Consider the following 15734-nt stretch of genomic DNA (forward strand, 5'->3'; position numbering starts at 1 on the left):
GTAATTTGTTTGCAATTTTACCATTGAAACAAAGATAATTTTTGTGGATAATTAACGGTGGTGACCAAAGTATTGTGATGAGTTGGTAACTTTACGGTTTGTGTTGAAAATATTTAGTGATTTTAATGTTATTTATATATCCTGTGTCACGTTCTCAAGCAATATTACAGGAGCAGGAGAGTTTTCATCATTTCAGTATTTTATACTGATCATGGACAGTGCTAAGGGACTATTATTATGAATATGTAAAATTTACCACCTTGTCGTGGTGGTGGGGCTTGAGTACCTCAGTGATCCCAAGAGCTATGCTGGCGGTAGCATAGCTACTGGTAGGGCCCCCCTAGCCAGATTGGTCGAGGGGGAGAGGTCGGACTAAGACAGGTACCCTGGTCCTCCAGGTTGGGGGTTGGTCGCAAGGCTAACAACCTTGCACCGTAAAAAGGAAGATGTTTCGAAACCTCAATCAAAGCCTCGGACAGACAGACCTAACAGAGAGGATAGGACCGAATGGAAAAGGAGAATTGTGGAGGCCATGGACCGAATACGGACCGGAGAGCCATAGAAGAAAGAAGAATCTTAGCTAGAGCAATGGACACAGACACTGACAAGAGAGGAACTGAAGTACTGCCACCTCTTCTTTGAGAAAGCGTTGATAAAGTAATGCGTTGTTATTTTCACGTCAGTGTCTCCAACATTCCCTCCAGTGATAAATGCTGTCTCTTCAACATTTACCTAGTATATATAATTTTCCTTATAATGTGGTTTCCCCTCAAAATTATGTTTCATAGTTAAAATTTTTCTTAATTTATGTGATACAAACACCAAGCATTTGCACAATATATTATCGTTGATTTATAAGAAATTTAATTGTAACACTTGTGAGATTTAAATGTTATAAAAATGTTAATCATTAGAGTTGTTATAGGTATATACAGTAGTAATAATTAATATCTGTCCACACAGCTTACCTTGTTGTCTTCCTTTTCACAAAAATGAATGATATTAAGATAAGCTGTGTGGGTGGATATTAATAGTTATTAATGTAATATAGCTATTTCACAACAGAGCGCGTTCAGTAGAGATTGTTAAGAGTAAAATTAATAGCAAAATGAAGTTGAAATTTGATAAAGTAACAGTAAGATGCAAAAATTTAGTACACAGAAAGGATCTCAGATATGAATATGAAGCCATGAATAGTAAAACAAGTCAGGAGAGGTTGTTCTTGAAAGTGAGATCGCAAGTCTTACGAATTTGGTGTAGGGCACATCACAAGATACTTCAGCCAGTTTAAACAATTATTTTCTTTTGCGAGGGGGGCGAGGGGGATGTGTTCATTGATTGTGTCTAAAGTTCTCTCTGTTTGATGTTATGAATTTCTGATTACCGTATAATTCATTTATCTTTTTCATGCGTTAATGGACTCCCTAGGAGCCACGGTGGTCTAACGGTTAGAACGCTGGCCTTGTAATCCTGGGGTCTCGGGTTCGATTCCCGGCGGTGCCCGAATTTATAACTTGTGTTGGGCAAGGCCGTGGTCTAGGCAACACGGAGTTTTCCTCTGTGGCATCCCAACAATTACTGCATTCACACACAGAAGAAGGCAATGGCAAACCACTTCTGGATCATCTGCCAAGAACGTATATGAACAGGTCCCAGTCCGAGAAAAGGATGGAAGGATCCTGTTCATATGGACCTGTCGTCAGACAGAACACTACATAGACATAATAATGGACTCCCTAGTGTCTAAATTAAATGAAGCTGACATTTCTGGTATGATATGCAAACTCTGAGCCTGTAGTGCATACTGTGTTCGCTGTTACGTACAACTGTTAATGTACGGTGAGTGAGGATTAGTGCAGTGCATGATAGTTGTAAGGTTGCCAAGTTGGGCGGGAGGAGGTGAAGTGTGAAGCCCCTTCTCGACGCACTTGTGAAGCTTCCCAAATCCCCTCAGATGAGGATTTTCATGAATCAGTCCTTCATTGTACATGTTATTGAATTCATGTAGTTCAGTGTTGTGTAGCCTCAGTATAACGTGACAGGAGTACGAAGTATAAACACCCACGTTATAATTAAAATCGTGTCTGTTAAAAAATGGCTGGATTTTAGGAATATTACACTCACATTGGTCACAAAATTTGACATTGATATTAATTACGTATTTATATACTTTTATTACTTGCATGGTATATCAGTCCTAAGATACACATTTCAGTATATATTTCTTTATACATACATATTTCATAATGGTATTGATATGCGACAAATGAAGTTGTTCACAGCCAATTTTCTGTTCTAAACACATTTTTACTTCGTGTATGTTTTCGGTATTTATACATGAGAAATGTTGTCGTTCATTATCCTGTGTTGTTCATTCGGGTGCTCCATTTTTAGGGGTTCATCGTGACTCGGGGGAAATTAAATTATTTGGTTCCAATCAGAATTTAAATGTAATATGAGCAGCATTCATTTAATTTTATTCGGTTTCACTTCATTGTCACCCAACATACTTCTTCCAGAATTATTCTGTTTCAATGCTACCGACTTCAGAGATTCATGAATTTCCAAATATAAATACTACATTACGTGATGCACATTAAATGTATTGATTTTCTTAGAAATGGCTCACTGGGCAAACAAAACATTGACAAAATATATAGGTTCTCTGTTTTGCGACACTTTCCGTGTATAAATTATTTAACAAAATACAAAGAGAAATAATTCTGACTTCTACATTGATGAATATTCATCGCCCTGAAGACGGAGGCAGTATGACCTCTGAAACGTTGGTTAACATCGACCAGACTACACAGCGCAACAACCCAGAAGACGGAAATCTTCATACTAAGAATCGGCCTGATGATGGAGGCAGTATGACCTCCGAAACGTTAGTTAACATCGACCAGACTACACAGCGCAACAACCCAGAAGACAGAAATCTTCATACTCATTGCCCTGAAGACGGAAGCAGTATGACCTCTGAAACGTTGGTAAACATCGACCAGACTACACGGCGCAACAACCCAGAAGACAGAAATCTTCATACTCACTGCTGTGAAAACCTCAAATGCTAAAAAAAATTAATTGTTGCCCAAAAGATTTTGGTCAACAGCGAATGAATATCTGTGCCACTGAGGTATGTGAAGTCACAAAGGCAACAAGACTAGAAGCCCTCATGGCGACTAAACAAAATAAAATCCTCTTGGACAGCAAGCCATGTTAATACTGGACCGAAGTTTCCGTCCAAAACTGAAGCGACTTATTGCCAAAATGATTTTATCACAAAGACCACATCTAGCAAATATGCGCACTCCAATTAGCTACAGAGTTTACATAGCTTCAGAGAAGACGTGAAAATCATTATGATTGATTAATTAAGGAAAACTAGAATATGATGGCTTGTTTCAAGGGACGTCTTGGCATTCACATGGAGTGACTGAAGAAAATCACATAATCAGGGCAGGTGACCCCACAGCAAGTTGAATGTAGTCTCATTGCCTCAGATTCATTTATGAAATGTTTAAACAACCATATATCAAATACGATCGCCATGGTGGTCTAGCGGTTAGAACGCTGGCCTTGTAATCCTGGGGTCTCGGGTTTGATTCCCGGCTGTGCCCGAATTTATTACTTGTGTTGGGCAAGGCAACACGGAGTTTTCCTCCGTGGCATCCCAACAATTACTCCATTCACACACAGAAGAAGGCAATGGCAAACCACTTCTGGATCATCTGCCAAGAACGTATATGAACAGGTCCCAGTCCGAGAAAAGGATGGAAGGATCCTGTTCATATGGACCTGTCCTCAGACAGAACACTAAATAATAATAAGATGAGGTGGTCTAGCGGTTAGAACGCTGGCCTTGTAATCCTGGGGTCTCGGGTTCGATTCCCGGCGGTGCCCGAATTTATAACTTGTGTTGGGCAAGGCCGTGGTCTAGGCAACACGGAGTTTTCCTCCGTGGCATCCCAACAATTACTCCATTCACACACAGAAGAAGGCAATGGCAAACCACTTCTGGATCATCTGCCAAGAACGTATATGAACAGGTCCCAGTCCGAGAAAAGGATGGAAGAATCCTGTTCATATGGACCTGTCGAAGTGTGTTCAATATCTTGTTTGTCTGATTTTGTTAATATACACAATGGACATAAATAGTGGGCACGGTGGTTTGTAACTTAAATGCAATATAATAAAATATATAAATAGATGAAGACTACAAAGCAGGGTGGCGAAGTGTTAACGCAGAATTATATTTGAGTGGTGCCTATTTATTCTGAGTGAAGTAAATTTCTACCAGACTACACAACGACGTTTAAGAGGTGCTTGCTGCCTCTATTATCAGGGTAATGAGTACCCTGGTGATTATTATTATTATTATTATTTTTACCTGGGAATTGGGATTTTTCCCATTATGAAAAAGTTATGAGATCTTGTGGCCAATGCGAGTCGAAAAGGTTCTTAATCTTTTCTCTGTGGAATGTGACGTTTGGATCTCTGTTTTTAAGCATCTTGATTTTCATGAGGCATTAAGTTTCTCACCAAAGAGAGACATTTTAAAATACCGTTTATGTTATGAATTTTTATAAATCTTTACGAAAGTCTTACTTCTGTTTCATGGCTCTGTTTTTCTCAACTTCGCAGGAAAATCTTTTAAACGTGCATGAAGTTTTTTTTTATTACAGCTTTTATCTCGAGCTACAAAAATAATTAATATGGGACCCACGGCCCGTCTCGTACGTTGCCGTGCCTTGTCGTTAAATCCAGATGTCATTTAGTCTATAAATATAAGTTTTGGCATAATAACATTTGAAGTCTACACAAATGACCTACTTTATTACTGGAAGAAGTAGAAAGTAAGATGCAATATTTAGGCACCGTGGCGATTCCTTGCCAGAATAACGCGGGCAATTTTTTTTTGCGAAGTTTAAAGACAGCAGATCTCACCTTTTACTCGAAGTGTCTCCAAATTTAATTCTGGAATTTGCTCTTCTGATATTTCTTTGTTTTCCTTCTGCCAGTTTAACTCTTTAAAGCCAAATGGTAACTATATGTACCACTTGTTTTAATAATCGGTAACTCTGAGCTTTGTATGTATGGGTTTCGTATGATTCTGTAAACGGGGATAATTTCCTTAAATAACATTAACCAGTTGATCATTGTAATGGTGAAGTGTAATGTTTTCTTTGCGGTATGGACTAAGTTATAAACTACTATTTAAATGAGCTTCGGTTTCAAAACCTCAAGTTCTTCGCCCACCGTTCTGTCCATAAAGCTCACTACAAATATGCAAATTTTACGGCTATAGAAATAAGCAAATAAACTTTTAGTTCACTATCTATACAATACGCCAAATGTTTTCTAAGACAGTCGTGCAAAACGTGTAGGTACTTAAGAAATTGCAGTAAAAAAATAATCGACTTGTCGTCTTTAAGTAAAATTCTACTACGTAAAAGATATTTTGAATGTCAGTAATAAGTCTACAGCTTACGTTGTGCTCTGAAAAATCGATCAAGTTTTTCCAGATGTTATGTAACCCCGAAGATCCAATTCTCTCACCACAGAAGTCTGCCATTCGAACATATTCTGAGTCTGTCTTATCCAAATTACATCTTGTGTCTTTGTCTCAAGACCTGTTTCAGTATTTTTTGTATGTTTTGGTCTCCTAAGTATGATCTTTCCGTGAGGTTATCCAGCTAATGTTTTTATAATTTCTATTTTTCTTGTGAATGTTATATATCAGGGCACTAACTATACCGATGAGGGAAATTTGATTAAATTGAAATAGTGTTGTGTGTTCCTTATTACTTTATTTTCAGTCCGTCGTATCAGAGCAAGAAACACGGTACATAATTTAAGAGCTTTGAGAAATCACATTGTTGAACTTTGTATTGAAATTAGACTACATTGGACATGTATAGGACAAATAAATGAAAAATCAAAATACGTATTTATACCAAGTTAGACTCTACTAGTGGTGATTTATAAGCAAATCAAGCCCCTTCAATTTCTCCCCCCCCCCCCCGCGCCAATCACAGTGTGACAAAAATTAGCATTAAATAAGGTGCTATGCTGCTTCTAAAGATTTTGGTACACCTGGCTTAATGCCTCTGTGATCTGCTTCAAAGTTTGAGGTTGTGGTGCCATTAATTCTGTATTGTCGCTAATAATAGCTACCGCGAGCACGGTAATGATGAGGGGACACAAAGGAGCCAAGAACTAGGCTATATTGATGCTCTGTGGACCGCGTCTGGATGCTGCGAGATCAATACGGTAGCTACGAGAGTGTTTTCCCAGGCATCGAGAGCTGAAGGCGGTAGGGGACAGACGTCGCGTTCAAGTGGTGTTAAAAACACAGAGCTTCGCCAGCTGTCGTACGTGGCCCGCCTTTACCTCAGAGTTCAGGTTGTTCTTTTAAAGAACCACGTCTCTACAGGTCACCGAAACTAAGAGATTTTCGATGCATTCAAAACCACGTGTGAAGAAGCCGTTTACGGGAGTTGCAAATGTTTCGAATCTTGAATAATTCATGTATAAAATAATAATTGAACGCAGACTTTAGAATTATTTTGTTTCGATGTACACGGAGTCGAACGTATCTTCGCTGAATATTGACATTTTAAATATTTTTATGCGTTGAGACTCGCGTATAATATAAATATTTTACGGAAATTAAAACGCCTTGTTTTCCAATTCATTTTGAAGTAAAAGATATTTATCGCAGTTTACAAGAGTTTGTTGAGTTTTAAGATTTCCCACTATGGATTACTTCCTAATAATGACTAAAGAAATAATTCAGGAACGTTTTTCTGTCAGTACTACCAAAAGAAGAAACATTTAACTAAAGATTAAGACCATTTACATTTGTCTATTATGTTTACAACCAGATTTACGTATATGATTGGCGGTGTTTAAAAGACGATTATACAACGTGATCGTTTGACAACCACAGCTGCTTTCGATTGTCGCTATCATGACAGTTCACCGGAAGTGTTAACAACGCTATTTTTTACTGATGGGTCGGATGAGATCTTTGCTGAGTGGCCTCGTATACTGCAGTTTCTGGTACGGAAGCATCTGCTCCGGTTTCCTGTTTCTTTATTGCCCGTTGTTGCCACTCCTGTTCCTGCACCAGAAGCTCTTCAGACAACTCACAGATCTCGTTTTTGCGGCGTGGGAAGTCTACCCAGCAGTAAGTACAGTGTGCTCCTTTCTTAGGGCACTCTTAATAAATACTGTATTGCCCTTTTTTGACGGTGTATTATCAGAATGAGAAATTTCCAGTTTATAAAGGACCTTGTGTATTTATTAATATATGTATTGACTGCTTATGAATATGATGTGCGGAGTTCACTTCCCTGTAGGTGTGTTAACATTTGTATTCTCATTCTCACGCCATAATGACTCCACGGAGACAATATTGATTAGCACGAAGCTGACAAAACTCCTCCATCTAATGCTGTAGTTCCCCAAGAAAGATTTCAAATTCAATTTGCATTTCTTAAGTAGTCTAGCTATGCCATATCTCAGACTGCTAGTTGCTGACTTTTCATCATGGAGGCCCAGGTTTAAATCCAAGTAAAATTCGTGATGTATGAAATGACATTGGAGTAGATTTCCTTTACAGGTTCTAATTTGAGGAGATACAAGGTAGTTCTTAATTTATATCAAAATGGCAAATTGTATGTCGTTGTTAGGCTCAGTAATCTAATAGACTCCTGTATTAAATAATCTAAATGAATTTGTTTATACCTGTGCTGTCATAATTAAACATACATACCATATTCTATACATTGATTCTGATATAAAAATACATATACAATAAAATTTATATAGAATAGTAAAATCAATGTGGTAGAAACAAAAAAATGTATAATGAATTTTGATTGGGGCAAAACGTCCCGGAAAATGACTGCATGGTTGACAAAGAAGAAGATGGAAGGACAATATTTTAAAAGAATCTTAACAAAATAGATTGTGAATTGTAACATGAAATAACAATATTAGATTACCCTGTATCACGTTAATATTTTCACAGGCTCTACTGGAATGTCTGATTGGTACGCGAGTTGTAGTGACAGGTGATGCAATCCTTCCTCATGATCGAGCGCTGATTGTCATGAACCATCGCACACGCCTCGACTGGAACTTCTTATGGGCAGGCATGTTCCACGCTTGCAAGCCACTTGCACATCGGATAAAGATGGTGCTTAAGGCGTCTCTCAGGCATATTCCTGGAGCAGGTAACATTTTAAGCATACAAATTTTGCAGTCCCTTAATAATGTCGGCACTGTACTATAGCCACAGTGAAATATTCTGATACTTATTAGTGTTAGTGAGTGTAATATAAGTACCTTAGATAATTGCTCATTTTTAGTTACTGTTTAAATCATAAGTATACCTCTTTAGGTTGGGTCATGCAGATGAATTGCTTTCTGTACATACACCGACGTTGGGAACGAGACAAAGCTGTCCTGGAGAAGACTCTTGACTACTTCCGAGATATTGGTCATTCCTGTCAGGTCTGTCATTGATAATGTGTGTCATGTCTTTAATTAAATTTGCACAATATTAAATTCCTATTAAACTATTGTCATTGAAACATAGCAAAACTACGTTTCTATTTTTGCATGTGTTTTGTCCTTAATATATGACAGAGAGAAATAATTGTTATGCCTTTTTTTAGTAGGAAAATTTTCTTTTATTACTTTCACCAGATTTTATGAATACAACTGCCCACATTAGGTGACTGGTTAGCACTCCTGTTCCATATTTGGAAGGTGTTGTTCAAATCTCAGTGCAGAGACTGGCTATATCTAAGGGTTTTCATGGTTTTCTGAACTACAACAATAACATCAACATAGGATGATTCCACTTAACAGAATATGAAATTAACTCATAAAGTATATTCATTATTTGCAGATCCTACTCTTCCCAGAGGGCACGGATCTGACCGCTGGGAGTCGACAGCGCAGCCACCAGTTTGCATTTGCTCATCAGCTGGAACGCTACTACCAGGTGCTACACCCAAAGACAACAGGATTTGTATTCCTGGTGCAGAGGATGAGGCAAAGTAATTGATTTTCATTCAATTTTATTTCCTGTGTTGAAAAATAGTTTTATTAATGAAAACTTTGCACATACATTCATAGCAAATTTATATTACATCCAATTTACAAATTATTGTTGACATTAAAGTCTGAGTGTACAAGGTGTGGTTTGTTGCACAGCTCACTATAAAATATGACCATAAAATGTTCTTGTCCATGGGTACTCATGGCTGAAGTTCAATGTGTAACTCTGGCTTTTAGGTGAGACCCGAAGTTATAGATAGTAAAATGTTGTGAAATACATTGCACTATATTGGTGAACAGAAATAATTGTGGATGGTGTAGTTATTTTTTTATATATGACTATTATTGTGGGTGGTACTCACTAAAATTTAGTGAACTCTCTTTGATTTTGAATGTCATACATATCCACTTCTTTTATGAAGATTTCCGTCTTCTGGGTTGTTGCGCTGTGTAGTCTGGTCGATGTTTACCAACGTGTCAGAGGTCATACTGCCTTCATCATCAGGGCGATGAGTATGAAGATTTCTGTCTTCTGGGTTGTTGCGCTGTGTAGTCTGGTCGATGTTAACCAATGTTTCAGAGGTCATACTGCCTCCGTCTTCAGGGCAACGAGTATGAAGATTTCTGTCTTCTGGGTTGTTGCACTGTGTAGTCTGGTCGATGTTTACCAACGTTTCAGAGGTCATACTGCCTTCATCATCAGGGCGATGAGTATGAAGATTTCTGTATTCTGGGTTGTTGCGCTGTGTAGTCTGGTCGATGTTTACCAACGTTTCAGAGGTCATACTGCCTCCATCACCAGGGCGATGAGTATGAAGATTTCTGTCTTCTGGGTTGTTGCGCTGTGCAGTCTGGTCGATGTTTACCAACGTGTCAGAGGTCATACTGCCTCCGAATATTCATCGCCCTGATGACGGAGGCAGTATGACCTCTGAAACGTTGGTTAACATCTACCAGACTACACAGCGCAACAACCCAGAAGACGGAAATCTTCATACTCATCGCCCTGATGACGGAGGCAGTATGACCTCTGAAACATTGGTTAACATCGACCAGACTACACAGCGCAACAACCCAGAAGACGGAAATCTTCATACTCATCGCCCTGATGATGGAGGCAGTATGACCTCTGAAACGTTGGTTAACATCGACCAGACTACACAGCGCAACAACCCAGAAGACGGAAATCTTCATACTCATCGCCCTGATGACGGAGGCAGTATGACCTCTGAAACATTGGTTAACATCGACCAGACTACACAGCGCAACAACCCAGAAGACGGAAATCTTCATACTCATCGCCCTGATGACGGAGGCAGTATGACCTCTGAAACGTTGGTTAACATCTACCAGACTACACAGCGCAACAACCCAGAAGACGGAAATCTTCATACTCATCGCCCTGATGACGGAGGCAGTATGACCTCTGAAACATTGGTTAACATCGACCAGACTACACAGCGCAACAACCCAGAAGACGGAAATCTTCATACTCATCGCCCTGATGATGGAGGCAGTATGACCTCTGAAACGTTGGTAAACATCGACCAGACTACACAGCGCAACAACCTAGAAGACGGAAATCTTCATACTCATCGCCCTGATGACGGAGGCAGTATGACCTCTGAAACGTTGGTTAACATCGACCAGACCACACAGCGCAACAACCCAGAAGACAGAAATCTTCATACTCATCGCCCTGATGATAGAGGCAGTATGACCTCTGAAACGTTGGTGGACATCGACCAGACTACACAGCGCAACAACCCAGAAGACGGAAATCTTCAAACTGATCGCTGTGAAAACCTAAAATCTTACACTTCTTTTATGTTCTGATTGCCTTCTCTTCCCTATGGCACACAAAGACAAACTTAAACTTTTTGTTCAATACGTATCTCACTTTACTTGAGTCTCCATTGTTTTATTTCTGTCCAGCATTTTGGTCTATAAAACTACTGACCATTTTATCCATTCCACATTGGGTTTATCTAGGCCAGGGGTGAGGAACCTGTGGCCTTCTAGGTCCTTAAGTGCAGCCTTTTGACTGAATCCAAATTTTACAGAACAAATCCTAGGATCAACTGAAACCTCCATGCTGCAACCAAACATTCAAATGCTTTCCAACAAAAAGCAGACACAACAAAGTCATTAAAAGATTAGTTAACTTTAAAATTAACAAATAGTTTTCATTTTTTGAAATTATTAAGTACATAGTAGTTACATTTTTACAAAATAATGTACATTTTTAAGTATATCTAATTGAAGTTTCTTGAATGCGGCCTTATTTGATTACAGCTAAATTAATGCGGACTTCCAACATGAAAAGGTTCCCCACCCCTGATCCAGGCAGTATTCTGAGAAGCACTCTGAACCTAAAATCAGATTAACTCATTCATTCTATTTCATTTACACTATGTTCAAAGGAAACTCAAATTAACTAAAATGATACCCAAGACATCAGTCAAACCACTTAACATGGAAATATCCAAGAAGAATAAGATAATGCATGGATATATACAACAATCCCAGAAGGGTCCATGAGTTTATTTTGATTTGTTGTAACGATGCAATTCTTGTTTTTAAATGACCTAAGCATGGAATGAACGTATATTTTCAGATGGCCAACTGGATGCCATATATGACATCACAGTGGGGTATCCTCGCACTCTGCCCCAGTCTGAGATAGACATTTTAAAAGGAAGTTTTCCAGAAGAAGTACACTTCACAATAACTCGGTGAGTAAATTCAATACAAAATTTTGATTGTTTGTGTGCAGCATAATTTTATACATTAAAGGCAAATTAAGTTACTTAGCACTAATGTCAAGGTCAATGCTGTGGTTGATTCTTTTTTCATCGCCTCTTTGCCTGAACCACATAGTTGCTCTATATAGGATATCACCCTACTTCACTCTTCACTTTTCTTCCACTGCTGAATCTACATAAAGGCTCCCCCCCCCCCCCTCAAAGATGGACAATGTAGTATTTTCTAAAATATTAGAAAACCTTACATATTTTATGTGGTCTATACCAGAAAGCCAAACCTACACATTACACATCCCCTGCCTAATAAGTATAAGATCTCTCCTAGATAAATCCCTAGTTAAATAATCATCTTCACACTCCTTTTCATGAAAAACGACACAGTCCGAGTTGAGTAAAATGAATATTCATATGAGAGCCTGAAATAGGGGAAAATATCTCTGCCAAGTATAATGGTAAGGGACTGGAAAGTAGTGCTAGAAAGATATGTGGGATTGTGAAAAGATTTTACGTGCTGTGACAAAACGCTTATTTTCTTGTTCAGTTTTGCTGGTTCCAGCCTTCCATCTGGTGAAGAAGAGCTGAAAGAGTGGCTTGCATATCGATGGAAGGTAAAAGAACAGACTCTCACCAAATTCTATTCTTCTGGATCATTTGAAACTTCCGGTTTTTGCAATAAAGATTTAAAATCTTCAGAAGTCTCTGCAATAAACTTTCCAAATGGTTCCTTATTGGATGATAGCCAAGTAATACGTCAGAATTTGGTTACTTCCTTCCCTACTATTGTTCAGAATTCACCGCATAATTCCTGTCATTCATCTAACCATCTAAAGGTAAGTTGTCGCTATGATGCAACTTTCAATCATCTTCCAAGCCATGAGAAATCCCGGAGCACTATACTGTACCTCACACTCATATTCTGGACTATGCTATGTTTCATTGCTTTGTACGGAATTCTCACATCATTCATCATTCAGGTGTTTGCTGTTATGAACATTTCTATGTTCTTGTTTTTGTCATTTTTCACTCAAGGTTTCCATCTTTTAGAAATATCTTTGTATAGATTCAAAACAAGGCCATTGGCTGCCGGAAGCACGATAAAAGGAAAGTAAGCTTTATTTTAATTACATGTGGTTAATAAATAATTCAGTGCTCTGAATGGAACTAATAAATATAATATTCCATAGGTCAAGATTTAATGTTTAGTTTTACCTTATATATGTTTGTTGCTAGAAGTTAACTTTTGTTTTTGTAAACATTGCATTTTATACATGTAAGTACAGGGTACTGAGTCAAGGTTCAGCAAAAGTCCGCTAAATGTGGAATCAATAAAACCGAATGGATAGACCAAGAATAATTTCTGTGGGGAATTTTATTGACAGTTAAATGTAAATATTGACAAAATTCACATAAATATATACTTTCGTAAAGTTATGACTTTGTCCATCTGAGCAACAATTAAGGTATGCAGAATGTACTTTTATGGGGTTCCAGTAGGTCTCAATTCTCAAACCTGAGATCTTTGGCATGTGAGGCCAGTGCCTTGATTACAGACCAGGAACTCTCCCGTCTTAAATATTGGAAACGTCTCTTCCTGGTATGTTACCTAAACCTATGGTAAGTGGTCAGAAAAGTCAAATATAAATGTCTGGGAAGGGGTAACTTACAGAGGAAGATTTACCAGTGTAACAGAAACCCAGATTTAATTTCTTGTGACGTGTGATTCAGTTGGATTTGCATTTGTAAGTAGGTTTCAAATAATGTAACTTAAATTGAAAAGCATATCTGTGATCTGAACTACATTCCAGTTCCACTCTATAAGCAAACTGAGGTTCATTTTGATAACTGACAGCATTGCAGTGCCATTTTCTATCTGAAATAATCCACCTAAATAACCTGCTAGTCTGTTTTGTAGCTGAAATGAGGCAAAACTTGGTTGAGACTGGCCAATTTGTTTAGTACCCCAGATCTGTATAATAACAGTAGTTGTTAGGGCCTGATTTTAAAATTACCTTCTTACATGTATAGTAGGTAAATAAATCAGCAATATATTAATAGGTACATTGTAAAGTAAGAACAAATACTTCATGCAACACACATGAATGCATAAGATGCTCGAATTCTGTATTATAAAATGAGTCGTAATATCCCCTTCTTCGTTCTTATGATCACTGGACAGAGAATTGATGTGGGTCTGTGGTAAGTTATATCTCTCCCAGTCTAATACCAGTATGTGTTCCATTTACACCTACAAATTTATCCATTTATTGCTGACTCACTCTCTTTCTATGAAGACTGGTATGAGCAGTGGAGTTTAATGCAAGAATGGATATATAGATCATGTATAGGTGCATGTTCATATTTTTACTAATGTAATGCATGACTGGAATAGGATGCATGCATCCAAGTAGACATACCAGTAAAATTAAAAACAGATACACATTAATTATAATGTTAAAATATGTTTATTATTTGATGTATTATTCAGGCAGGTTAGAGTCCTTGGCTCGAACGTGAGCCAAATTCTTTCTTTATGCAAGTCAGACATGTTGTCCACATAGAGGCTTTCTTGTTGCTTGTCTTAAAATATTAATATTTGCTGTACACTGTAAAAAAGTCACTGTATTTAATAAATAGATAATAAAATATGTAGTACATATTATTAAAGTAAAGAGCCAACCAGCCAAATTTAAAATTTGTCCATTTTAAGTACTGAACTAATCATGGGAGTTCTCGATTTCAATCAGAAACACAGTTCAATTCTTAATTTATATATTAATTAGGAAAGTGTACATTAGTTAGGATAACTATGCATTGTTTTAAATGTTGTTAATGACAACTTTATAAAAGTTGTACCATGTGAATTCATTGTGCCAAATGAATAGAAATACTTTCCCAGTCTATAATCGTGTAAAAAAATGTATACTGTGCAGTTTAGTGGAATATAATGACTGTTATTGTACAATTAAACACATAAGTAGTATATGAAAATATTAAGTGTTTGTAAGATATTCACTATACGAGAAAAAAGAACTGCTGACAGAAAGTATCATGGACTTCGATCTCAGTAGTTATAGTTGGAATTAGGTAATGACTTTCAGAAATGTTTACATACGTATTATTTATCATAAAGTTGTCAAATATAATCAAATAATTAAGCATTTCAGACTTTACTAGGCAATATTGAGTTTTAGTTCTCATATAAGATGGATAACACTTAGAAACATAGTTCTAGTCTTTTCTGTGACAGTGAAATATTTTCAGTAACATAAAGTTATTGGATGACACTGCAATATAGTGAAGGTGTATAACAATCTTCTTTTCAACACTGTACAGCAATCGTCATTATGAATATAAATAATCTACTATTGGTCTCTTGTGAAAAAAAATATATGCAAGTTTACTGAAATGCATTAACCTTTATTGCATGGGAATAGGGGATTTAAACCCCTGTACTAAGGGGCTGCTGGCTGGACTTAACTCCAGGTTTAAGACTTTAGAATTTTGGTAGTGGAATACACGGCCAACTTGACTGAACTAAGACAATGCATGGTCAATAAAGGTTAAAGAGCAGTAGTATCTAAAGATATAAAAGCCAGTTGAATGAAAGTGGATTTTCATCACAGACCAAGAAATTGAAATTTTAAGTTCTATTTGCAAGTGATTATTTATTTTCTACAGTTTTTAGGTTTAGCATATATTACAAATAAAAGAAGAAGCTTACAATGACAAGTTCATATTCTATTTATCTTGCGTTAATACAATGTATTACTGTTACAGTGATGACTCATGTGGGACCAGATTTCTGAATGAATAAATATAGTGAAACAATTGTTATACATTTTCCATTTTGTGCGAGTTTGTGTCCAGGTGCCACAGGAGACTGCTGTAGACATT

The 15734-nt window shown here is 37.4% G+C and overlaps 1 protein-coding gene across 4 annotated transcripts; it reads left to right on the forward strand.

Moving 5' to 3' along the window:
* Window positions 1–880: 880 nt before the first annotated feature.
* LOC110840416 (lysocardiolipin acyltransferase 1) lies at window positions 881–15669 on the forward strand. Of its 4 annotated transcripts, none has more exons than XM_087341011.1 (7): window positions 881–2044; window positions 6888–7192; window positions 8039–8243; window positions 8411–8523; window positions 8924–9074; window positions 11693–11810; window positions 12382–15669. In XM_087341011.1, the coding sequence occupies exons 2-7, from the start codon at window positions 7016–7018 to the stop codon at window positions 12947–12949; spliced, it is 1332 nt and encodes a 443-aa protein (XP_087197137.1). In that variant the 5' UTR covers window positions 881–2044; window positions 6888–7015; the 3' UTR covers window positions 12950–15669. The 4 variants fall into 4 exon arrangements, with proteins under 4 accessions (XP_087197137.1, XP_087197136.1, XP_021941148.1 ...); XM_087341010.1 differs by having other exon boundaries at window positions 2033–2051; XM_022085457.2 differs by lacking the exon at window positions 881–2044 and having other exon boundaries at window positions 6048–7192; window positions 12382–12448; window positions 15618–15669.
* Window positions 15670–15734: the final 65 nt, after the last annotated feature.

The sequence above is a fragment of the Zootermopsis nevadensis genome, unplaced genomic scaffold (assembly GCF_977971745.1).
Source record: "Zootermopsis nevadensis isolate Lab colony 2312 unplaced genomic scaffold, Znev_1.0 Znev_ptg000061l, whole genome shotgun sequence".
Taxonomy (NCBI): Eukaryota; Metazoa; Arthropoda; class Insecta; order Blattodea; family Termopsidae; genus Zootermopsis; species Zootermopsis nevadensis.